We start from the raw sequence: 24,949 nt of genomic DNA, 5'->3' as shown, positions 1-24,949 counted from the left end.
ACACTTCCTTTTTATCCTCTTGCATTTGCCCTTTTGTTTTTAAGTGCAGGATAGAACAAATCGATGAATGATCAACAAAAACAAAAAAGAAGTGCACAGTACACAGACACAAACACACAAACACACATGACCAATCCAAGTGAACGAGTCAACCTCCAATTGGAACAATTTGTTGTGGGAAGCACTTTCTATCACCGTCTTTCGATGAGAATTAAAAACTCATCCTTTTCCTTTGGTGCCACTTTCTGTTTCTGCTTTTTGAAAGATGCCCCATTCTCATTTCTCCTGCTATTTCCACTTACTATTTCTTTCCGACTAGTTATAAAATAAACCGTTTAAGTTAACAGTCTAATAACATACCATAATTATTGTTTAATGAGATAAGATGGTGTCATTAAACGACACGAACATGACAAACACGAGATGATTGCCAAGTTTAATATCATTTGTATGTGCGTAAAGGAAGGTCAAGCTGTATGGGGGTCCTTCACTAGATCCCTTTCACCTTCCCAAGTATTGTGTGGGCGCATGAATGACCTAGTTCTAGGCCTTAACGCGAGAATTTCTCGATAAATAGAGGGGTTTTTTTTTTCTTCTCAAAAGTGAATAAAACGGGAGCGCAACGCACAAAGATAGGTTGGTCATTTTTGGATGTCCTCGTCCAATAATGATTTGTCGTTATTTCTCTTTTGACTGTATTATTAGACTAAAACTCGACATTGTATATTTATTTTATATAATTAATTCACGATTTTATGACTAGAATTTTTCTCCAAAATTGAAAAGAGTAATGAGATAACTCTGTTTTCATATTGACACGTGACCACTAGGAATAAAAACCGTAGTTGAAGTTCACGAGAGATTTTAAATATGCTCCGGATATAGACGTACACAACATGTCATTACACAATTAGAGAGACAAAGTAAAAAAGCTTTTCTCCACTTAAATACTGACCTGTCCTAGTTCAACCGACTCCAAATCGACGGTTGCTGTTCCTCTATTGACCCACAAAGGAAACCTTAAAATTCTAAAACCCAAACCTCAGATTGTTCCCTCTCTCTCTCTCTCCCCCTCTCTCTCTTCTGTAATCTCTCAGTGAGCTTCAGAGCTGGAACTTAAAGGTAAGTTTTTGTTAGTTTTGTTGTTCAATATAACTGTAACCCGTTTAGCGGTTTTGTTTGACCAGCATTCCTGGGTATTTCAATCGTTTTCTGTTCGTAGTTGACTTGGTATTGAATTAATTAATTAATTCTGTTTTTTTTTAATCGAAAAGTTTGGTCCTTTTCTTCTCATATGTATTTGCTTTTTATCTGTCAAGTTTAAGGTTTCTGCTTGCTTTTTATGCTTTAGTTTGTGAATTTCTGAGGTTTTAAGGTTTCCATGTTTGTAGATTTACTTGCAGAGGTTTTGATTTTCATTTTTGTGTTCTAATGGATTTTTAGGGTTGAAGAGGGAAACTGATTTGGTAGGAAATTCTGCTGCTTTTTCGGATTTGGGTTTTCTCTCTTAGTTGAGATTCTAGAGAGAGAAACTGTAGAGAGAGAAATTGCAAAGTAGATGACCATGGATCCTCGTCTTAGGGCTTTCTCTGATTCTTTCAATGGAGTTCAATTGGGAAACCAACCTTTACCCATTCTTTCACAACCAACCGTTGTAGCCGGATCCCGATTCGATGGTAAAACCTGCTTGGACAATAATTACAGAAATTTCGATTACCCTCAACCCGGTCTTACCCCGAATAGTGTATCTTCGTACTCGAGTGTGAGTCCTGAGGATGATTCTGCCGAAGATTGTGACTTTTCGGACGTAGTCTTGAAGTACATAAACCAGATGCTCATGGAAGAAGATATGGAGGAAAAAACCTGCATGCTTCAAGAGTCGTTGGAGCTTCAAGCGGCCGAGAAGTCATTCTATGAGGTCCTTGGAAAGAAATATCCCCCCTCCCCTGATTTATACCGGGGTTATGCCGGTCAATATGGTGAGAGCCCGGGTGAAAGTTCATCTGGAACTTGGAGTAACTATATCACTAGTACTTGCAACAGTGGTGGTTATTTCGGTGATAATTCCTCGATTCAAAGTCCAGATGGATATTCGTCTCAGTTACAGGGTCTTCCGGATTATAGCATTTCTCAATCATTTAACGGGTCTTCAACTAGGGTCAGTAGCCTCGACGGGCTGGTGGATGCTCCTAGTAGTAGTATTTATACCCCAGATTTGAAGACTGAGAGCCAATCTGTTTGGCAGTTCAGGAAGGGGGTTGAGGAGGCTAGTAGATTTCTCCCTTCCGAGACTAGTTTGGTTGTTGATTTGGAGGCAAATGGGACGTCGGTACATGCGCCAAATGTTGGGACAGGTGCGCCATTTGTCAAGGCGGAGAGAAAGGATGGAGGAGAATATTCTTCTGGTAGGTCAAGGGGAAAGAAGAATCTATATAGGGACGACGAAGATGTGGAGGAAAAAAGGAGCAGCAAGCAAGCCGCTGTTTCGTCTGAATCTCCTCTGCGGTCAGAGATGTTTGATGTTGTATTGCTTTGTAGCACAGGGGAGGGTCAGGAGCGTTTGGGTTCCCTTCGTGAGGCCTTGCAAAATGGAATGAGCAAAAGTGTGCCACAGAACGGGCAATCCACAGGATCTAAGGGAGGAAAAGGTCGTGGTAAGAAACTAAGTGTTAAAAAGGAGGTGGTGGATTTGAGAACCCTCCTAATTAGTTGTGCACAAGCAGCTGCAGCTGATGATCACAGGACCGCAAATGAACTGCTAAGGAAGGTCAGACAACATTCCTCACCTTTTGGAGACGGGACACAGAGACTTGCTCATTGCTTTGCTAATGGCCTTGAGGCACGCTTGGCTGGAACTGGTAGCCAGATTTATAAAGGTCTTGTTAGCAAAAGGACATCGGCTGCCGATTTCTTGAAAGCTTATCATCTGTACCTTGCTGCATCTCCATTTAAGAAGATGTCTAATTTTGTTTCGAACGTCACAATAAGGAATTTAGCAGAAAAATCGACAAGGCTCCACGTCATTGATTTTGGTATCCTTTATGGTTTCCAGTGGCCCACCCTTATTCAACGGATCTCATGGAGGGAAGGCGGACCCCCAAAGGTTCGGATTACTGGAATTGAATTTCCTCAACCAGGATTTCGGCCAGCTGAGCGAGTTGAGGAAACAGGACGACGTTTGGCAGCTTATGCTGAGAATTTCAAAGTGCCGTTTGAGTACAATGCTATTGCAAAGAAATGGGAAACCATTACACTTGAGGAACTCAAGATTGACAAGGATGAAGTTCTTGTTGTGAACCTTTTATATCGGGGTAAGAACTTGCTTGATGAAAGTGTGTCTGTGGATAGCATAAGAAACAGGGTTCTTGCTTTGATAAGGAGAATCAATCCAGACGTTTTTATCCATGGAATTGTTAACGGAGCGTACAATGCCCCCTTCTTCGTTACCAGATTTCGAGAGGCGTTATTTCATTTTTCTGCGCTGTTTGATATGCTTGAAACTGTTGTTCCACGCGAGGATCAGGAGAGGATGTTAATTGAGAAAGAGATCCTTGGTAGGGAGGCTATGAATGTTATAGCCTGTGAGGGCTGGGAGAGAGTCGAAAGGCCAGAAACGTACAAGCAATGGCAAGTTCGTAACTTGAGGGCTGGATTTGAGCAAATACCTTTTGACCGAGAGCTTGTAAAGAGGGCGGCTAAGAAAGTGAGCTCTCTTTACCACAAGGACTTTGTCATTGATGAAAATAGCCAGTGGCTGTTGCAGGGGTGGAAGGGAAGAACCGTCTTTGCCCTCTCTGCTTGGAAACCTGCTTAAGAAATGTCAAACGATACAGTGCTTATAATCTGCTTCTCAGCTTCTTCAACACGGATGCTTGGGGAATTAAAGGTAATCATGTTCCTGGATTCATGTTTTTGTAATCTTTAAATCCTCGTCTCTCCCTCCCTCCCCTTGTTATCATGCTCTCACATTTGTAAATATGTGGCAGGTAAATGGGGTTGCTGACTTTAATTGTTGATTGTTAATTACGGATCAAGGATGCTAAGAGATGTTCATGAGAGATGCTTTGTCTCCTTGGTAGAAATCTTGCGGAGTTGTCGAGTAACTCTTCTCTTCGGTCAATTTGGATCGTGTGATGTACTCTTACCATGGTGTCTGATAGTCCGATAGACCCATCCAGCAAATTACCGGCTCGTTCTTGTTTGATTTTAACAACCAGCAAAACATAATGTGCAGTTTTACACCAGTTGTATTAAGGAAACTCTTTACTTTTGCTCATTAGTCTCCTTCCTCCTTTGTCTTTTTAGTTAGAAAGGAGTGCAGCTGAACATTTTGAAGTGTCAATAACAACTTTCGTAACATATTATTATTTCTGAGACGTCTGGCGTTGTCCTGCATATAACATTTGGTATGGTAGTTGGCATTTCCCTTGTTTGTAAACCCTACATGTCACGGAAGTGATTGTCGCACGCCCTTTGATCTCTATTTTTGCTTTTGGATTGAATAAATCAAAAGGCAGACAAATAGAAGTGTGGAATGAGAAAGTGGTGTGCGGCAATCAACTTTCCAACATCATAATAATAAAAGAAGGCAACTCTTTTGCCACTTTGATGGAATTTAATTAATCCTTCAATTAGTACATGAATGATAAACAGCTGTTAGTGACTATTATCATTTTATTAGGCAAACCCATAAAATAATGCAATGTAAGCTCATCATTTTACATCTCTTGGCGTGTCACTTGGATGTGCCAAGGGCGTCGCACTGACGGTAAACTTGTTCTAAGAAAGTCATTCCGCTTGGACAATCAACCACAGGTTGCCATGTACGAAACTTTCTAATATTTTGGGAGAATCTGCGGTCTTCCGATGTGTATACACCAAAATCTCTGGCTCACTCGTCAAGTTCTTCAGGCAACCTTGGCTCGTCGAACCATCGAGGAGGATCATATCCAGTCCCACCTAAGAAAAATGAAAAATGAAACAATTCACCTAAACTTCAGAGACCCAGAAAAGGATTAAATGAAATCCCAACAAAGTTAATTAGGAAAGTGTTAAGTTAATTACCAAGAGGATTACAACGACAGATTCGCCAAGCAGTCAAGATGGAACCTTTTGCAAATCCATACTTCTTGTAAGCTTGCATCGAGTACTCACTGCAGGTTGGTACATAACGGCAACTCTTCAACATCAGAGGTGAGATTTCCCCTGCATTTTTTACCCAATTAATTTACTTCATTTTTCCTTTGACAAGCGATATTCTAACTACTCTAATTTAAGTCGAATGGAGAGCAGAAACTGCTTTAGCTAATTGGTCTAACCTGAATTGGCTATTAATCGCGTTTTTCTAATACAATTAGAGGTGAGATTTACACTAAGTTACACAGTACGCCAACCATAATTTAGTATCGAAGTAGCCATATATGGGAGTCCATCGCGGCCTATTAGTCTTAATGAAGAGATATATCACTAAACCGTAATGCTTACGTTTTAATAAGCGATAAATAATAATTAGAAAAGAAACTTACTTCTGTAGAATTTGAGTAGAGATAATGCAGCTTTAACCCCCAAACTGTCCACTTCCTTATCTGATTACAAGCAAACTGCCTTATGAGCATGGAAATGTTCAAAAATCGAGAGAGAGAGAGAGAGAGAGAGAGAGAGAGTACCTTGTGGATTGTTTGGGTCGGACTGCGAGTCTCCATTGGCTCCATGGATTATTGGGCGACGACGAGCCGTACAAGAATTGTATTGAATGGGGTAAATTTTGCCGGAATTGAAGCTAGGGTTTTGGGATTGGGGATGAACAGCTATAGCCAGAGGTTTCTGGTAGTTAACCAACATAACGACCGCCATCTTCAGCTACCCCTTCCAGTCATACGTGCTTACGATATTTTCTTCGTTTTCTTTGTTTTTTATCAGTTTTTTTTTAAATAAAAAATATCAATATGAAATTATTTGGAGAAACTTATTTGAATTTCTTAAATAGTACATAATATTGGATGATGAGAATATATTTTACGGTACTTTTAAAATAACTTATAGTGCTTTTAATGAAAGTGATTTTGAAATCAATTATTAGTAAAAACATAAGTGAATCATTGAAAATCATTTAAAATACTTTTTGTCCAAAATACGCTTTTAAGTATTTTTAAGACTCAAAAACACTTTTATCAAAAGCACTTAGTAGTTTTAGCACTTCCAAATAAATCCTGAATGGCTGAAACTAAAGATAAAAGATCTTTATAGTAGAAATCAAATTTAATAGCTAAAACACTCTTAGCATTGTATCATAATGTCATTTAACATTATTCAATAAAAATATTATTTACAAACAAGTAGCAAAGAGTTGTAGCCACGAACAACAAAAAGCAGAGGCCAACAAAGCTGCACCAAAGTAGCAACAAAAGACGGAAAGAGTACACCAAGTAAAGCGCAACAGACAAACACTAACTATTCATGGGGATATTCCATTCCCATGAAATAATCTCATTGGCAACGGGCAATTTCAAAAATCTTATCAAAAGTCTAATAGTGGGCAATTTCAAAAATCTTATCAAAAGTCTAATAGTGGATTTAATTGAGTTGAGAACCATCGTAGTCGGTTGACATTTATTCTTGAATATACGTTTGTTCCGCTTCCTTCAAATATAAAAAACAGTAGCAGCAAGACACAAATACAAATGACAATAGAGATTTTTTCTTTCAACCGTAAACAACCCACACGAGAAGAGGAGGCCAAGGGAGCTTTAGCCAATACAACACTCGATCGCCGCCGAATACTAAATACCATCAATATAAGGACATCGAAAAAAGAGGTGGCAATGAAATTCTGTAGCACTAGAGTAGAGGACGCACAAGTGATACATAGCAAAAATCAAAATCCTGTCTATAATGTAAAGCTTGCATTTAACGGCCAACCAGAGAGAAGAAGCTCGTCTGATGAATATTTTGATTATACCAGACAAGTTTAGACCAATATACATTAGGCTTAGGCTGTCGAAACCTATCCAAAGCAGAATAAGTAGAGTAGATGCTAAAAGACAAAGGAGTCCGTCGAATCATATTAACCAAGCTAGGATTTTGAACAATATTAGACAGAAATTTAAATTTCCAACCACTCATGAGAAGAAGTGTGAGTTCAACACAAATTAGAACCATTCAGAATATTGCAAACCAAAGCAGTTTTAGGCAGTGCGGAACACAATGATATTGCAACCCAAATTGACAACAAGATGACCAACGGATGCCAATTGTATAAAAAAATATTTTACCTAGTGTGAGCTTTTATATAAATTTAGTTTGCTTAATTATTTTTCTCTCTCAACGCTCAAGGTTGAATATCTTTGCTTAAATGAATATCGTATTTGTTAATAGTGGCATACTATGAAATCATTTTATGGCATAAGCTTAAAAAGGTTTGTTTGCACCATACTTCATTAATCTTGAAACTATCAAGTACCGTCAACTTCATACATTCAGGGACGTATTGAAGGATTGTGTTGAGGCACCTCTGGCGAAGCACAATAATTTTTCTCCAACAGGAGACCAATCATAACACAACACATGTCAACATTAGAATAAAACTCCTAGAGTCCCACATTGACCGTGAACGAAAGCCGAAGACCCTCCTCAACTATAAAAGGAGATCTTTCTTCCTACAATCAAGGACAAATGCCATTATTGTACTTAAACTCGTCATTAGAACTCACTAGTGATGATTATGCTTGAACCTATGTGTTATGTAATCTTTTCACTATTAATGAGAGCTCTACTCTGTGAACGTAGCCCAACTTAGGATGAACCACGTACATCCTATGTTTGCTTCCCTATCTTTATCTTTCTACAAGTTCACCCACTTAGGATGAACCACATACATCCTATGTTTGCTTCCCTATCTTTATCTTTCTACAAGTTCACCCACTTAGTGGCTGGAGCAACTGTGCGAAGTTGCAAACTTACACACTTTACGTTGTTCCAAAGTCTCACTGATTTTGTGCATCAACAAGGTTAAAACTTATTATTCCCAAACACGACCATGTCCTACATATTTTAATAAGTTTAGGGCTTGTTTGGTAAGTGCCTTTAAATGACTAAAAGAGTTTTTAGAGAAAATAATTTTGGAACCAATCCTTATTAAAAATGTAAGTTAATCATGGAAAGCACTTGACGGGCTTCCTGCAAGAAGCACTTCCAATGCTTTTAAAACTCAAACATTTTCCCTAAACGAGCTTTCAATCATTTAAAAGTACTTCCTAAACGAGCCTTTAGTTCTCAATTGGCAAGGCAGACAATGAAGGAGAAACTAAGGTTTCCCTGTCAAAGAACACCAAAATTCACAAGCCAAAATAAGGGAAAAGGTAAAAACAAGCTCTGGCGCATTATTAAAAGTGCAGGCACAGTGACATGCTAGTTCCTTGATCCCTGCATTACAAATTAAAAACTGTTCAAGCTGCATACACATATGCTATTCATTTTCTACCCTTTTTGTCCCAGTATAAACAGAAACTCATACGGGGAGATGTTCGCTTTGGCATTACAGAAGCCAAAAATCAAAATCGGGTAGTGATCTGGGAAAATAAAGCCTTAAAATCCTTGGTCGGTGTCCCAGTTCCCTCCGGCTTTGAGGCCAAATCAAATGCCTTGAACTTGGCCTCCTCGAACTGCAGTGCCTGATCAAAACGCAAACAGTTCAGCACAATGCATAACAATTGCTCGAAAAGTTGATACTGGGATGCATGCTAGCTTTGAGGTAAGCAGAGAAAAAGGAAACAAAGAAATTATTTATTCGCACACCCCTGTACACAATACCTGAACGCAGACTTCTGCGACATCAGGTCTAGCGATGGTTCTTGTTTCGGTCTTAAGAAGCTCGTCATCCTTCCCTATAAGTAGTTCACGGATGCCTCCTTCTTTGTCTTGCAAGCCTCCAGCCCTAGTTTAACCATAGACGTCTAAGTCAGTTGGAAGTCAAGGAAAAAAAACAAGACCAGATCGGAGCATAACTAGGTATAGAATTTAGTGATTTGAACTTCTGTTGACACTAGACTGATGCACATAACAAGCAGACAATCTTTAGTAGGAAATGAAATCTAGGCATCGTTCCAGCAGACAAGATTTAGTATCTGTATTCATGAGGGATCACAACAATAAAGGGCTGTTTTGGTGTTTTAGAAGTTCTCAAACATTGTGTTGGCCAATGCAAAGCAGCATAAACAATGGCTTCGTATATCATCATTGTGAGGGTGGTTGTCACAAAAAGACTTGTATTTTTCCCGTAAGAGTAGCAAGGAAAGCAACCAGTGATTTTACAAAGTCTATTCAATACAAACATATTGTTTGAACCGAGTCTGAATATAACTGGACCAACCTTATGATTGTGTATGGAATTCCGGAGTCAGCCAAATACTGCTCAGCCTTCCTCTTCCAAACCTGTGTTGTAATATATTGCATAAACATTTATAATTAACATATAAGCAGGAAGGAATAGATCAGCAAAGTCAAATTCCATTTCCACAAACAGAAGGCCGAAAAGCAACCACAAAAGGTGGTAATTCAAATGTAGAAAGGGATTACTAACCAATATGTTGCCATTAGCCAATTTGTTCAGGGGATTGTTAAGATCTGTTCCGCCCATAGACCCAACTAACACAATCTGCTTCACTCCCGCAGCCTTAGCTGTTCACATTTATCATATAATTCAAAAATTACAAGTTGAAATGAACCATGTTTCGATTGAATGGAAACAAACATAAAAATTCTCACCAGCATCTATTTGGTTTTTCTGTCCAATCCAATCAACCTAAGATGCAAACCATGTATCAGAACAAGGAGCAAACCAGAGATTCTGAACACCACCGTTGTAGAACCACCTACTTACAATGTCCTAAAGTCATAAAAAATGACAGAAATTACCTGTTCAGGATACGACCCGTCTTCAAAATAGAACTCAGGCCTCCCACCTTTGGTCGGATCAAAGCCAGGTTTCATCTTAGGCACAGCGCTTGTAAGGATTATGAGAGCATCGATGCCTTGGATTGCAGGTAGAATGCTGTCAGCATCCCTTATATCTCCAACATAAAGATCATCTGCTCCGCCAATGCTCTGTTTGCTCTCTTCAGTCCTAACCAGACCCCTAGCAACATACTGGTCTGACCTCCCCTTTAACTTCTTATAAACTAGTTTACCTGCCAAGTTTCCACCAATAATACATTTCAATCAGAAACCTATCCTTAAACAGAAGGGAAATACAATTTCCTCTCCTGCTTCCGTCGCCATAGATGTTGAGCAAAAATAACCCAAACAAACACATTCACAGTAACAAAACATACTTCCGTTGCCATAGATGTTAAGTCAACTCAAACTACACACATTCACGATAACAAAGCGCGCTAACTGTTACCAAAATCACAAAACCCCAAACCCTAAACCGGTCACTTTACGCTTCCAGCGTGCAACACACCGAGCATCTCTCCCACTCAACAGACATGCTTCTCCACAAAAAACACCCAATTATCTCACACATTTCTGCTCACACACTATGGGACTTCACAGGTCCAATTACCCTACCATTAATCCCACAACCCAAATACTAAAATACACATCTTGTAATGCTTTGCACTAAAAGTTCTTAAATTTATTGAGTCCATGACTCACTCAGCATTACAGATTCATAATCTAGGAAATATAAACAATAATCTACTCGAATTTTGAGAGCTGTTATTGGTACTTCAAAAATCTCGTTTTGCTCGTGTATTTTTTATTTTAAATATAAAAAGTTTGGACTACTAATAACAATTCATAAATTTATTGTGTAACAATTTATTAGTTTAGATGAATTTAGTTTAATTATCTTTATCGTTTATAAAAAAGAAAACTTGAATCCAGATTAAAACTATATAATCTATAAAACCGAGCGCCCAATCAACACCTATTAATTAATTAAATTAATTTAAAACAGTCAACTTCGAGGTGTGTATTCAATTGGAAATTTGAAAGATTTTAATGGAATTATAATTCCATAGATTTTTATGGAGTTTAACTGATTTATGGAAATTCTATGTAAAATTTTAATTCAATTCCCTCGAAATCTCATGAGAAGAGATGAGATTTGTAGATGCTTAAAATACCCTACAAAATCTCTCAAATTCCCTCAAATTCCTCAACTTTTCCAAATTCTTTAAATTCTAATTCTAATTAGGGGTGGTTCGGTATGGGGTACCATACCAAAACTAGTATCCCGAATCCCAAACCAAAATTTTTTGGGACAGAAATTTGAAGACCAATCCTAAACCAAATTTTCGGGAATCCCAAATTTCGGGAATCCCGAAATATTTTCGGGATTTTGGGACAAATCGGGAATCCCAAATTGAAATATGAAATTATGAATTGTTCTTCAAATATATAATTCAAGAACTAGGAATTTCATTTCATTCACACTACCATTTAATTGAACACTGGCATGCCTGACTGTTTTTATCATAGTCAAAATTCAAATTAATTAAACCCTTTTTGCAATATGTTGAGAGACAAAAAAATCAAGCCTTCTAAAATCATCAGCCATGGCAGCAGCAATAATAAAATCCACATGAATATCAAACAAAACATGAAAAATATGCAAGGTGTAGGGCATTCCAGGTTGCAGAGCATGAATTAGAAACTACTAGCATCAATTATAAAAGAATAATATATATATAATAATTAATATTATATATTTTCGGTTCGGTATGAGATTCCCGAAATATCGAGAAGCCAATCCCGAATCCCATACCGAAATTTTGGGATCGGTTCGGGATAGGATCCCGAAAATTTCGGGAATTTTGGTTTGGGATCGGGATTTTTTCGGTTCGGTTCGGGATTTTTGGGAATTTTTTCCACCCCTAATTCTAATTAAATACATCGGAAATATTATAAATTTCTTTAAAATTCTAATTGATTACTCCGGATTTATAAGGATTTTAATAAATTATCTTAAAATCCTGATTGAATACATATTGAATTTCAGAGAATCACTTCCAATCCTAATTGAATACCTAAATTCATTAAAATAATTAAAATATCTCAAAATTCCAATTGAATACCTGTTAAAAATTCTTGTTCAATAATTAACAATTAAAACTTCACTTTCAAAAACTAATTAAAAACGAGAGAGAGAGAGAGAGAGAGAGAGAGAGAGAGTACCAGTTCTACCACCAGCTCCAGTGACAAGGACGGTGCTTGCACCCGAATCCGCCATGGCCTTCGTGACAAGAATACAGCACAAAATGAAGTGGATTGAAATAAAAGGGTCATCTTTCTGGAACTGCCACCCAACTACATTTACCATCTTTCTGGAACTGCCACCCAACTACATTTATGACATTGATTATTATAGATAACCAAGGGAACACGTGCGTGGTGCCACTGCCACCGTTGCCATCATCACTGATGAGACCCAAAACTTAGTTGTACGGACCAGTTTCCATTTGCTGAATTGTTCTTCACTGGTACCTGTTAATTCAATGAGTTTTGTCGGTGGGTTGCTAATCCTTTTGCTCTTGTGAAATTCTATTACCTTATTATGCGCCTTATCTCTTTGTCATTTGGTCATGGGGACATGAACTTACATGTAAATGATTTACCGCGACATACGTTCTCATAAAATAATGATATGCGTAAGATTTTTAATATAAAATTATTTATTAAATCGAGATACATTATGATGATGAAGTGTCCGGTTATTGGTTTTGATGTTTTACATTGGATTCAGACACTGCAATGTAGTGTTCATTTCCTGGTTCAAATTTTTACATTTGGATTCGGACATTGCATTGCAATGTCCGTTTCCTTTTTTCTTTTTCTTTTTTTAGTTGAGTATACTCCTCCATGTAAATGAAGAGCGAGAGAGAGTGATAGAATATACATGTTCTAACTATTTATAGGATTAAGTCATCTCAAGATCAGTTCCATATGAATAGAAATTAAATGGCCAAAGCCTCTTCCCCGACCTCTCTTCCCCCTCAACTCCTCTTTCTCTCTCGCACCCCCACACCCCACCGTTGTTAACAAACCCAATTCAATTGCAGGTCATCTGTGCTAAGTCTAATTTATTTTTTGGCAATCCCTTATTGTTTTAGCTTGTTATTTGTCGTCTCTTTCTTCTTCTTCTTCATCATTGAGATTTCTCTCTCTATAATTCTTCCATAGTTACGAAAAAAATCTCTGCAACTAGAAGACATTGGTTTGCACGGCCCCTCTTTTTGTTGTTTCGTTAACATTAGCTGAGATTTTAAGGTTAGGGGACTTGCAATTGAGGGATGTGGCGGTACTTGGGCTGATTTTTGAGAGGGTGAGGTAGTAGGACGATTGGGGTTGGGTGGGTTGTGGTGGTGTTGGGGCTGATTTTGAGGTAGGATTGAATTTAATTTAAAATTTGAAGAGTTGGTGGTTCAAGGTTGAAAGCTTCAAAGTGAGGGAGAAAGAGAAGAGTTGAGTGGAAAAGAGGAAGGATAAGAGATTTTGATCATTGGATTTGTATCAATGGATGAGATCGATTGGTCTAGAGGATCTCCACAAAATTAATCCGAAGAGGATCTAAATCTGTATTTATAATAGCTTAAGCCCATATGACATTCATAGAAAGAGAAATAGAGAGAAGGATGTAATAGTCAAATTCTAACTATTTATAATGACTTAAAACCTATGTGGTAATGTATCATTGACCTATGCCTAACTAATAAAAATATATTATTGATTAAGTCCAAAACAAAAATATGGCTTCATAGTAAAGTTTTTATTGACTTTTGGCTAAATTACCTTACGATTTATAATCCCATTAACAAGTTGTAATACAGAAACAATCAAGGACAGATCTAGAGGGTTCTCTTGGGTCCCTGGATCTTATGAAAGTTGAAAAATATTGAGAGAAAGTCATTGGTGGAGCCTATGCTTATTTAGTATGGGACTTGAGCATGTCCACAAACTGTTCGATGAAATGCTTCTTAAACAGAATTTGACAAGTTCTGGCAAGTGATGTTCAACTGACTTTAGGTGGGACAAGCCTTGACAGGTAAAGCTTGGCATCATGCCGTGGAAGTTTTAAAATAGAAAAGGTGAAAAAAATTTGGGCGCTAAACACGCTCGAATCTTATACATTGGGACCCTATGAGGTTAGACTTCCAGATCTGCCATTGAAAACAATAATCAATCAGATGCAAGTTAATTGGAAAATCATGTGAGTTTCATTTACTTTTTTAGCAGAATATGGAAGTTACAAATTTTCACAAATTTGACACTTTAGCATTCCCTTCTTGGTGACACGTTGCGACTATTAAAATCCTCAGATCTAGAATGGGGCAAGGTGAAAAACAAACGGAATCAAAGTCATGCTTGAAGAAAGAAGTTTGGACTGACACTAAGATCTGGAGACCATTCTAGACACGACTCGTCACTTTCTCATCCTTAATCCGATCAATGCATCATAACAAGTTTGGAGCAAAGGATTTTTCAGGAGTTTTAGACTTGGCACTGGAGTAGGGTGGCACTCTTATTATCCAAGTGGAAATCTTTATAAACACTAAGATTGGGTGGTAGCATTTTTTACCGAGGGGAGTCTAAAGCTCTATCCCGGACCTACAAGCTTATTCCTATTTCACTTCGTTACTCATTACGTCAAAGTTAATTTATTTCAAAAAGATTGTCAGATTAAACTATATTCCGCAATAAGGAAGCAAAAGACGAAATCCAAGTGTTTTACTCTAACAAGCCTAATAACTTGAGTAAAATAAACTTAATAAAATATCTCCTAAGGCATCTAAGTCGTTCCAGGAATACAAAAGCGAATTCCATCTTACATCCAACTTTTCAGCTATGCATGTTGAACTCCGATCATAGGTCTACAATATAGTTAAGAACTCCAAAATATTAGATCTTTGAGAGACAAGCAAGCAGGATGAACCAGAATCGGCTAACTCCAAGCCAAAAAAGTAGTTTGAAGGTGCCACGCCCAGGACTTGAGATTGGTGGAAAAATAACCTCAAATCCAAAGCACGAGCTAAAAAATTAAAATAAATAAAGAAACAGAAATAATGGAGTGCAAAATTAATTCCTCTTATAAAAAAAAAAAGACTCAAGAATTCTTTACAAGGCTACAAAGAAAACAAATAAATTAAACTTCTCTTTCTCACATCTAATCCAATCTCATCCCATCTATCCTCTTAGATGGTTTAGTTCGTAAACTTGCATAATAATAGAGGAGTGCGCTTCAACAGCTCAGTAGGGACAGAACATTGTTACAGTAAATTAACAATACTAAATTAAGTGTCCTGAAATCATATAACAAAATACCAAATTATTAGCAATGACAATGCATGAGTTCAAATGCAAACTCTTTGACTATTCTCGTTAATTCATATAATAAAACACGTGGACCTGCACGTCCTATACCGTGCATTTTACCTCTGTAGTGGTGGTTCGAATGTTCTATTATACAAATTAACCACATGTAACTCAATCATCTCAATTTCCCTTTTTGTTAGTCGTCTTGCAAAACTCTTCGTCGCCAATCCCGAATTACCCTAAAAGCAACTGTGCACTGTGGGTTTGCCTGAGACTTCGTACCTAATAAGAGTTTGGCTCAACTACACAAAAGATCATTTCCATTACCCTCATTTCTAATTCCATTCTCAACACCGAAGCTCCAACCACATGACACATCATGAGTGATTTACAAATACTTTCATTTCATCATTCACATATACCACAATATATTCTCAACCAAACATAATTCCCTGGTCAATAACAAACATACACCCAAGAGAAACATTTAACAAATTAGCATCAAATCACATCAATCAACCAATAAGATCAATAATAATAACATAACACTTCGCAAAATTTAATATAGCCAATCTCTATAAAGGTCTGCCATATTTTCCCTACTTGGGCTCCAAAGTATTGCACAACTCTCTATTACAAGAGTTCACCACCTTGATAAAATCCTGAGATTGTAGTACTCTTCTCCATATATCATTAGACGAAAACGAAATCAAAATTGAGATGAAGTATGGTTAGGGTTTGGGATTTTTCTTTATTTCCACCTAAAGAGCATAAGAAAGAAATGAGAGTTTTCTCACTGATCGAACTCTCTCTCGCCCTCTCTCTTTCTCTCCAACCCGACAAGGGTATATATAGGCATCCTCATCTTCCTGATTTGCACTGCCTGCATCTTCTTATTCCTTTGGGTTCAATCATCACTTGCCATGTAGCTAAAATGCCACTAACCTAATCAGAACAACCCCCTATGCTGTCTGATTCTAGCTGCTGTCACGTGGCAAGCTAGCCACTCATTGGCTGCCACATGGCGCTTATTCATTGGCCCAACATGTATATTACCTTAAAAATTCATCGAGTTAGGAAAGGTAATTGAAAATATGCTAAGAACTTGTATTAACGTCCACTATCTTTTTATGAATACCTTCTCAATAAATAAGCTAAACATATATTTTTTTTCAAATATTTCTCTTGTTAATAAATTCTTGGGATCTCACAGAAGGTCATTTTGTTATGCATTCCAGAGAAGTTATTCTGGGATAGTTCGCTCATGGTCCGTTGGAAACTATCTATCTTCGAAGCAGAGCACTCTCAGAAGCATAGTTATAAGCAATTATGGGACCATGATTTTCTGGTCCCATGACGAGTGGCACCTTGGGTGGCAAGAAGGACTGGAATGCACATAGCCCATGAAGTTCAGAAGATCGGACTAGCTAGGCTTCCTAATCTGAATCGGAGTAAGGTATTCGAACATGCTGACTAGTTAGAGGCATCGTTAGACATCCATTTCACAACTTGCATTACTTGTCTCAAGTACAAAAACTCTAGTTCAAGTCCAATTAGAATATCTTGGTGATTAGGCAACTTAATCATAATCCTAGGAGGATTGGATTGCTTATCCTAGACTTCTTCCTAAATAGTCTCTTGATCTAACTGGGATTACTTTCCCTACAAGGACTCCTGAGATCTCTATAAATACCCTAACTTGGGTATTTATCAAGCGTAATCAATCACATATGAAGATACATCTCTCTTATATTCTCTTTACGACTAATAGAGGCTCATCTTTCTACACGTTGCCATCTATGCGTAAACATGTCCACAAAGAACTCATCTCATCACGCCCCTCCATAGGCTATTCGTCAAGGATGTATTCTAATGTATCACACATCATATCTACTCCTTTCTTAAAACTACAATTGTGGTTTTATTCTCCTTCGGATATATGTAAATAGTCCAATCTGGATTCAACCACACCCCCAAACAACCCAATTCTCCTTTTCACCATATATCATGGATCATTCAGCCTAAATCCCAACTCCACCAATAGATGTGTGCGATTTTAGTTCCAACAATGAACCCTATTTATAATTGGAACCATAGTTACTTATTAACTACTCACACAAGCTTCGTTACTTATCCGAATTTTTATTTTCCGGTGCACCATTCCTATGGTGTAGTATTGGTTTAGTCACGAGGGACTTCAAGTGCAGTTATGTTGGAGTTGAGCATCTGAATTGACTAGGTTCATTGCCTTTATTTATCATTTATTTCAACACTTCGATTTGCGAGCTTACTTGCTTGTTTATTAGGTACTTATCTATGTATTTTATTAAAGTACTAAATCAATTTGAATTTTATTTTAGTCATACAGTTATGTTCTGACTTATCTATCTACCCTGAATATATCTGGAGACCGGGGCGTGACACTTGATCACCCTTGAAAGGGTGGAAAGGTTAAATTCAGTTGCTTTTTTTTCGCTTGTCTTTTTCTTTTCCAGAATGTTTGAGGTGTTTATGTTTCATTAAATAAGGTTTAAGTTTGGATGGTATTAGTCGTCTCTGTACTCTTGTCCACTTATTAGTTCTATACGTGTATGATGGGCTTGATGTTGTGGATACTTTTGTGGATTGATAGAATAAACAAAATTGGAGTAAAAGACCTAAACCCAAACCATCGAACCAAAAAAAAAACAAACCCCAAATTGTACAGTAATTTCAATTCGATTTTCGGTTTGTAAGGGATCATTCACTAACATTTGAACAATAAATCTCATATAGATGTCTTCGTCTATATACCCCTTGAACTTGTACACCATATCCGTTTCTACTTTGAACTTTTATTTGGCTAATTACCCTCGTGAATGTTTATAAATAGTTAATTACTTCTCCACCATTAGGCTACTCAACATCGCATCCAAAATTCCTTTCATCTTTATCTTTTTCACGTGGCATCACGTGAGCCAACTAAAAGGGTAAAAACGTCTCATATGTAGATAAGCCATTGTTATACTCTATATAGGGATTGATAGATCAAGCTGCCCACACAATCTAAATGGTTGGATTTACCGTGGGCCGAATAGTCATTTTACACTCGTAATTTGGTCATAGGTTGCGCACATGACAAATATGAACGGAATAGTGTAAAATTTAAAAATATGATGGCGATGAGGAAATTGACTATTTGAAAAAGTTCAAAAGATAATTGATTAAAATAAATTCAGGTCATTAACCAAATACGACAGATGATTCGATCACAACGTAAGGAAAAAAGTGAAAAAATATTAATGCAAACTTCTGAATACTCTGGGATACAAACTTGGGATTTGCGATCCCTAGTAAGACCAGTACATAATCATGGGGCAATTTTCTCTTAGATAGGAAGGGCTCTTGCACAAAATATATGTTAGTAATTGTTCTATAGACCTATATGAAGAAGAAATCATGTAACAAAAGAGATTCTCATGTATTCAAATGTTACTTTGAACTTGGAACGAGCATGAAAAAAAATTAAAAATACTTAATTAACATTGACTTAAAAATTCAAAACATATATAGGCGAAAATGTCTCTAATGTAATCTAGATACCAAACAATAAACCCTAATATTTTGAAGTTATTCTGGGCTCACAAATACATGACATTGGGTTATGTTGTCTTCCCAACTGCCAAGTCGTTTCCTTTCCTACTCTACACGGCTAATTCTCTGATGAAAAAAGGAAGCTTTTTCACAGTATTCATCTGAAATTGAGGACACATAATGCAACTAATTCAACTTCTCTCTTACTTTGGCTAACTCAGCAGATTCATGTGATTTTCCAAGTCAATGATGCCAATACAAGTGTGAAGTGTCTAGTAGTAGTATCCAGAGACTCAAGAATATGGTGATACGATTGATAGAAGTATATTACTAATATAGTAATAATATGATGAGTAGACTTTTGAAACAGTAAACGCATATAATATTCACCTGTAATCTTGAACACATCATTTTCCCACGCAGTTTCTTGCGCATCAATTATGCTACACAATTGAGTTGTTAATTATAATTAATATCAATGTTTAATGAGTATGTCCCTTTCTTTGCAAATGTCGACTAAAATGCGTACACACACACCTTATGATTATTGTATATCTAGCGTGATTAGCATGAAGTTCCACTAATAATTATACTTGTGATTAAATTTTGACTCCTTAAAATCAGGAGTAAGAGGTACGTGATTTTCCTAATCACGACAGTTCGGTATACGTTAATGTTATGTTATTAAATTATTTAATTACACAGGTTGTTATTTGAATGTTTTTATTCACGACAATGTGATACACGTTAACGTAAAGTTATTACACTGATTGACTAGCTCTTAATTTTGTGGTATTTCTGTTTTTTATTTTTAACTTTTCAAAAATGAAATGTTTAAGTGAGGGAGTAGGATTCTCTCCCCTTTTTTTTCCCTCCCCTTCCCTCCCCTCCTATTTGAACGGTCATTGTTAAACCACATCAACATCTTATACTAATTTTTTATAGCAAGAGAAACACAAAATAAAAGAATGTGAAAGGAGGGGATGAAATGGGATGGAAAAAGGAGGGGAGAGAATCATAATCCCTAATTGAGTCGTTATTTGAATTTTTCTAATCATGAGAGTGTGACATGCGTGATGTTATTAAACTAATTGATTTGGTATGAGCAAATGTAGTGGCTCATAGGCTTGGAAAGTATAACTATTTAAAGGTGTTTTTTTTATTTGTATAATGTGCCCTTTCATTTTATTATTAAACAATTTGGTGAATCGTCATTTGAGTTTGTCATATTGTTAAATTGATTCATTGTGAATCGTTATTTAAATTTTTTTAGTATTAAATTGGTTGATTTAGTGAATCGTTATTTGAATGTTTAATTCAAATTTACAATACGAAAGCATACAATATATATTTTATTATAATTAACATCGGATCACAATGAGACAAGGAAAATGAGATTTTTTTTTTTTTTAATTTTTAATTTTTATGATGAGGAAAAATGGGATGGTAAAATCCCAAAAACATGAATATTTCCTCATAAAAACTTAGTGCATGTAGGGCACAAATCTAAGCTGTGACTGATGTCTCCACTGCAACCTTCCCAGAGTAACCAACTTTAGATTTCCTATCAGCCTCCCAAAGCTCTGGTATTGCTTCCCTGAGGTTGTGAATGCTTTCCAAAGCATAATCTGCACCTTTTACTCTCTGAGATGTGCCAACCTGTAACATTCAATAGTGACAATAAGATCGCATCAGCTTATGACCAACTTTGCCAACCTGTACTGATGTACAAGTTGATTGATGATGATTTCTTTAGGAGTTGTGATGAGGTCCGTTGTATGTGAGTTAGTATGATCGTGTCTGAATATTTTTGGTATAAAGTTGTCAATAGCTTACCAATACAGTTTGAAGTCCCACTCTTTTGCCAGCTTGTATGTTGCGGACACTATCTTCAAAGAATAACTGAAAGAGCCAAAAATACAACCAAAATTGGGCATAAGTGAATGATCTAAAGAACCTGGAGATATTCAAATTTTGAGAAGAAAATATAAATGTTTCTTACTGTTCTCTGAGGGTTAATGTTGGCTATCTTGAGAGCCCGTTCGATGGCATCTTCGGATGGTTTGCAGACAATTGGAGTTTTGGGTAGTTTGGAAGTGGGGTTTGGTGTAGCAAAATGGCCAATGATGTCAAAAATCTGGGAGCTGCTAGTAGTGGTGGTAGTGCTGCTTAATCCCACGAATTCTATGTCGTCTTCGTCGTCAGAGACCGTGTTTTTGTGAATCGGATTGAGGGTCTCAAAGCAGATAATCCCTTCAAAAATGTCTTCCAATCCAAGCCTGCTTAGTGCTTTAGCAGCATGGATCTTGTCTGCATTTGTGAAAATCTGTTTCACATATAAAACAGAAATAATTAGCATAAAGAAGAAAGCTTGAAACTCTTGTCACGTGATGTGAAAGACAAGGGAATAAATAACCGGTTACACAGTAGGTGCTTACAATTTTCCTGTAAGGCAGGTTCAGCAAGAGGCTCCTCAAAATTGGGTCCGGTTTTATGTTCTCATAAGGTAATCTTCCATGGACAAAACTGTGATATTCATCGTAGTCAAAGTCATAGCCAATTGCCTGCAAAGAAGGACCCGCAAAGTTATGCATAATTCATTTGAAAAGCTCAGAAATAAAATAATAAAATGTCAAAAATATGGGAAGAATTTAGAAAAGAAAAAAGTACCCTGAGACCAGCCATTGTTGTTCCATAATTCTTGTACAGAAGGTTACCCAACTCAGGGATTATGCTCCTGTCAATGCCAAGCTTTTCAACCATATAATCTGGAGGAAAAGAAAAGGGGAAATAATCAATACAAATTATATTGATATGAAAAATGTGGAACGGAAGGTTTCCTCAACTACCCTAGCAATCTGGCCTAACCCACGTCTGCAGTTCCAAGGCCTAACTTAGAATAAAAAGTATTACCTTCTATATTGATTCTGCATGCTGTAGCAATGCCACTACTATAGGGATACAGTGTGTCATCAAGATCTGCAAAAGTTCAAACAATAGTGGTCTAAGATGATTGCTTTACAAGTGAACTCGTATTCGCACATAAATTTCCAAAATTAAAAGGCTTACCGAACAAAAGGCAGTCGAACTTTGTCCTCTGAGCCTGCATGAATCGATCGTCGAATTCCATTTCAGGAAACCTTCAGAAAACGGCGAAGAGAAGTGAACATTAAGTTCCATGAAAGCTTAAATCGACACAAGTTTATATCAAGTTTCATTTTCAGTCTCAAACTAAACTTATCCATCATCATATATGGATGACAAAAAAAAAGTTGTGGCCCTTATTGACTCAGATTACCACCAAAAGAAGAAAAGGTTTTTCAAAGGTGAGTAATCTGAGGCCAATACCTAATAGCTTAGCTTGGAATTGGATAAGGGTTTCTTAGTTTCTGAATGGACAATAAACAGCCGCTACTATAAATTGAATCAAGAGAAGAGGTGGACCAATGGCTTTATGGGAATTTAGGTTTGGATATAGATTAATATTACAACCTAGTAAAAGTTGTATTTACTTTATAAGATTAGGCGTTAGATTAATGCATAAAGCTAAAAACGAAAGTAAACTTAAACAAAGTTTCATGTGATTATTTCAAGCACTTCCCGTAGTGTATCATAACTTTAGGGAACAAGAACAACTCATTCAATAAATTTTTACAACTTAAAACTATATTTAATTTGAATCACAAGAAAAATTATTGGGTTCATTGGGCGAGCCTCAATGTATGAACTGCTTTAGATAATGATTGGGTTCATTTGGTGTAAATTGGATTTGATCTAAGAACCAAAATTTTTGTGCAAAGTGGATGTCATATGAAATGAAATGAACCACTTTTGCTTATATAAATGATGTTTGAAGGAAACCCAAATCTTCAAAAAATGGGTTGGAAATGCCTTTGATCAAAAGATTGAATATTTGACTTACCAGATTAGAAAGCCAATACCAAATTGATGAACTAGAGAGAAAGAGAGAGTTTCTTTCTTGCAAGAAGAGAACTCTGGGAAGAGAGAGAGAGAGAGAGAGAGAGAGAGAGAGAGAGAGAGAGAGAGAGAGGGAGGGAGAGGGAGAGGGAGAGCACAACGCTAAAGGTATTGAAGAACGAAGGAGTGGGAGGAGGAATGAGAGGAGAGGAGGTGGGTTTAAATAGGCAAAACCGTTGAGAAATTCCCACGAGTTTATGTATTTTAAAATGTTTAATTAGATTATTAATTTTTTTTCATCTCAAATCACGTTCAGTTAAATTAATTTTTAAATGTCTAAGACTCAGAGAAGTAACAAGAAAATGAGAAAGAAAGAAGGTAACAGGAAGAAGGCAACTGGTTTCCAAGGATTGAAAAGGTTGAACCAAACGTTGTATTATGTGGACTCTCTTTGTCCAGACATTTCCAGTTTTGCCACAATCTCCATCTCACCTCCCTTCACGGTCCAAATTTACCCTTGTAGTCCAGACATTTCCAGTTTTGCCACAATCTCCATCTCACCTCCCTTCACGATCCAAATTTACCCTTGTAGTTTATTCTCAATATTCCATAAATACCCCTGCATTTGAAAGCTAGTAGTAACTGGTAACTTGTTTTTGAAACAAGTGGATGCCAAAGATTGGTGCCAACAATGATGACAAAGGTGGTGGGAAGGTGCATATTATCCTTTGGTTTGATCTAAACTCTCTAAATTCAGCATTCTTGCTAAGAGGTATATATGCCAAAGATAAATATTAATGGGGTTTTCTCAAAAGTGGAACTTTTTATGGATTATGTCACCTCATATTTTTGGCACAATGTTTTATAATTTTGATACATGTTGACGTTAAACTGTAAGTGGCAGAAAGTTTATGAAAAATCCCACTTTTAAAATCCTAGTATTTCTCGCTTATCTAATATGCTAAGAAACTGCTATTCTAATTTGGGAAGGAAAAAATTGAAGTTGCTTACAGCATACTCAATAGGATCCCAAGTATTCTTATCTTATCCATTCATACGCTTGACTGTTAAAGGTGTAATAACTAATTTCTACGACTTGACGAAAGATAATTGGATTCATTAAAGTTGTCAAGGTGATCCTCTTAGTGTATACCAGTTGTGATTCATATATTTTTGTCGTATACGTATTATAATTTGAATTGATTATTTTCTTAAATATCATTTAAAGAACAATTTTGACAAAAAAAAAAAATCAATGAAACGATAAATTATTTAATCTATGTATGAGCAAATTCATGGTATTTGTAACAATTAGGAACTTTAGGATGAACTAGCTATTTTATTTGATACATATCGATGATTACATTTGATTGAATTTGTTCAGCGATGTTCTTCAAATGATGTTTAAGAAAATGAATTGTTTTTTTATGACATTTGTACGATGAAAATTCGTTAATCACAAGTATTTCTTTAAGGAAATAATATTAACTAAAGAATAATACTTATGTGATTTCAGGACGTACCTTATATTGTGATCAACAAATTCTTGATTATACATATCAAAATCGAAACCGTTCATGACATACACAAAAAAAAAAAAAAAAAAAAAAAAATACATTTCTTTGTTTTAATAAAGGTATGAAGAAATTATAGAGCAGTATTAGTAACAATTGTTTAGTTGCCACTTAGTATTATATAGTCTAGTGGTACTCTTCTTTACTTGTAAGTGAGAAGTCTTAAGTTTGATTCTCGTCAAAGACGATTTTAATCACATTATTGCTAACCTATTATGAGGCTTAACCCACTCCCTTAGTGCAGATAAAATCGTTTGTTAAAAAAAAAAAAAAAAAACAAATTTTTTGTTAACTAAAGTAAATTGCAAAATAAAAAATTGGGGGTTGGCCGATTTAATTGGTACCCAATAATCTAGATGCTTCTGGACACAGGTTGCATCTAGGTGGATCTGATATTTATATATATCACTGTCTAAAATGAGCTCTAATGAGTAGTAGAGACAAAAACCAGCATATGGGATGGTCTCTTTCATTCTCAACCTTCACTCAACACAGCTTTAACTTTACCTAAACAAACTGGTTGTGCAAGCTACAATTATGAGCCTGGACACATGTCATTGCATATGATTTCG

The 24,949-nt window shown here is 36.5% G+C and overlaps 4 protein-coding genes across 4 annotated transcripts; 1 reads left to right on the top strand and 3 right to left on the bottom strand.

Moving 5' to 3' along the window:
• Positions 1 to 975: 975 nt before the first annotated feature.
• Positions 976 to 4,376, top strand: LOC137745874 (scarecrow-like protein 9). Its single transcript, XM_068485908.2, has 3 exons — positions 976 to 1,122; positions 1,444 to 3,886; positions 3,987 to 4,376. The coding sequence occupies exon 2, from the start codon at positions 1,559 to 1,561 to the stop codon at positions 3,812 to 3,814; it is 2,256 nt and encodes a 751-aa protein (XP_068342009.2). The 5' UTR covers positions 976 to 1,122; positions 1,444 to 1,558; the 3' UTR covers positions 3,815 to 3,886; positions 3,987 to 4,376.
• A 200-nt stretch (positions 4,377 to 4,576) lies between these two features.
• Positions 4,577 to 5,933, bottom strand: LOC137745875 (membrane protein insertion efficiency factor). Its single transcript, XM_068485909.2, has 4 exons — positions 5,667 to 5,933; positions 5,526 to 5,585; positions 5,065 to 5,205; positions 4,577 to 4,959 (listed from the first exon to the last, which is right to left on the bottom strand). The coding sequence occupies exons 1-4, from the start codon at positions 5,851 to 5,853 to the stop codon at positions 4,892 to 4,894; spliced, it is 456 nt and encodes a 151-aa protein (XP_068342010.2). The 5' UTR covers positions 5,854 to 5,933; the 3' UTR covers positions 4,577 to 4,891.
• Positions 5,934 to 8,346: 2,413 nt separating this feature from the next.
• LOC137745142 (NAD(P)-binding Rossmann-fold superfamily protein) lies at positions 8,347 to 12,247 on the bottom strand. Its single transcript, XM_068485033.2, has 7 exons — positions 12,178 to 12,247; positions 9,913 to 10,184; positions 9,763 to 9,799; positions 9,578 to 9,675; positions 9,368 to 9,429; positions 8,809 to 8,932; positions 8,347 to 8,669 (listed from the first exon to the last, which is right to left on the bottom strand). Exons 1-7 carry the CDS (start codon positions 12,230 to 12,232, stop codon positions 8,550 to 8,552), a joined length of 768 nt encoding a protein of 255 aa, XP_068341134.2. The 5' UTR covers positions 12,233 to 12,247; the 3' UTR covers positions 8,347 to 8,549.
• Positions 12,248 to 20,221: 7,974 nt separating this feature from the next.
• Positions 20,222 to 22,997, bottom strand: LOC137745163 (suppressor of disruption of TFIIS). Its single transcript, XM_068485065.2, has 8 exons — positions 22,808 to 22,997; positions 21,955 to 22,025; positions 21,799 to 21,864; positions 21,556 to 21,653; positions 21,324 to 21,449; positions 20,888 to 21,211; positions 20,722 to 20,787; positions 20,222 to 20,544 (listed from the first exon to the last, which is right to left on the bottom strand). Exons 2-8 carry the CDS (start codon positions 22,013 to 22,015, stop codon positions 20,392 to 20,394), a joined length of 894 nt encoding a protein of 297 aa, XP_068341166.1. The 5' UTR covers positions 22,016 to 22,025; positions 22,808 to 22,997; the 3' UTR covers positions 20,222 to 20,391.
• Between the last annotated feature and the right edge of the window lie 1,952 nt (positions 22,998 to 24,949).

The sequence above is a fragment of the Pyrus communis genome, chromosome 12, assembly GCF_041283825.1.
Source record: "Pyrus communis isolate YQ-2024b chromosome 12, ASM4128382v1, whole genome shotgun sequence".
Lineage (NCBI taxonomy): Eukaryota > Viridiplantae > Streptophyta > Magnoliopsida > Rosales > Rosaceae > Pyrus > Pyrus communis.
This window is presented reverse-complemented; position numbering and strand designations above follow the sequence as displayed.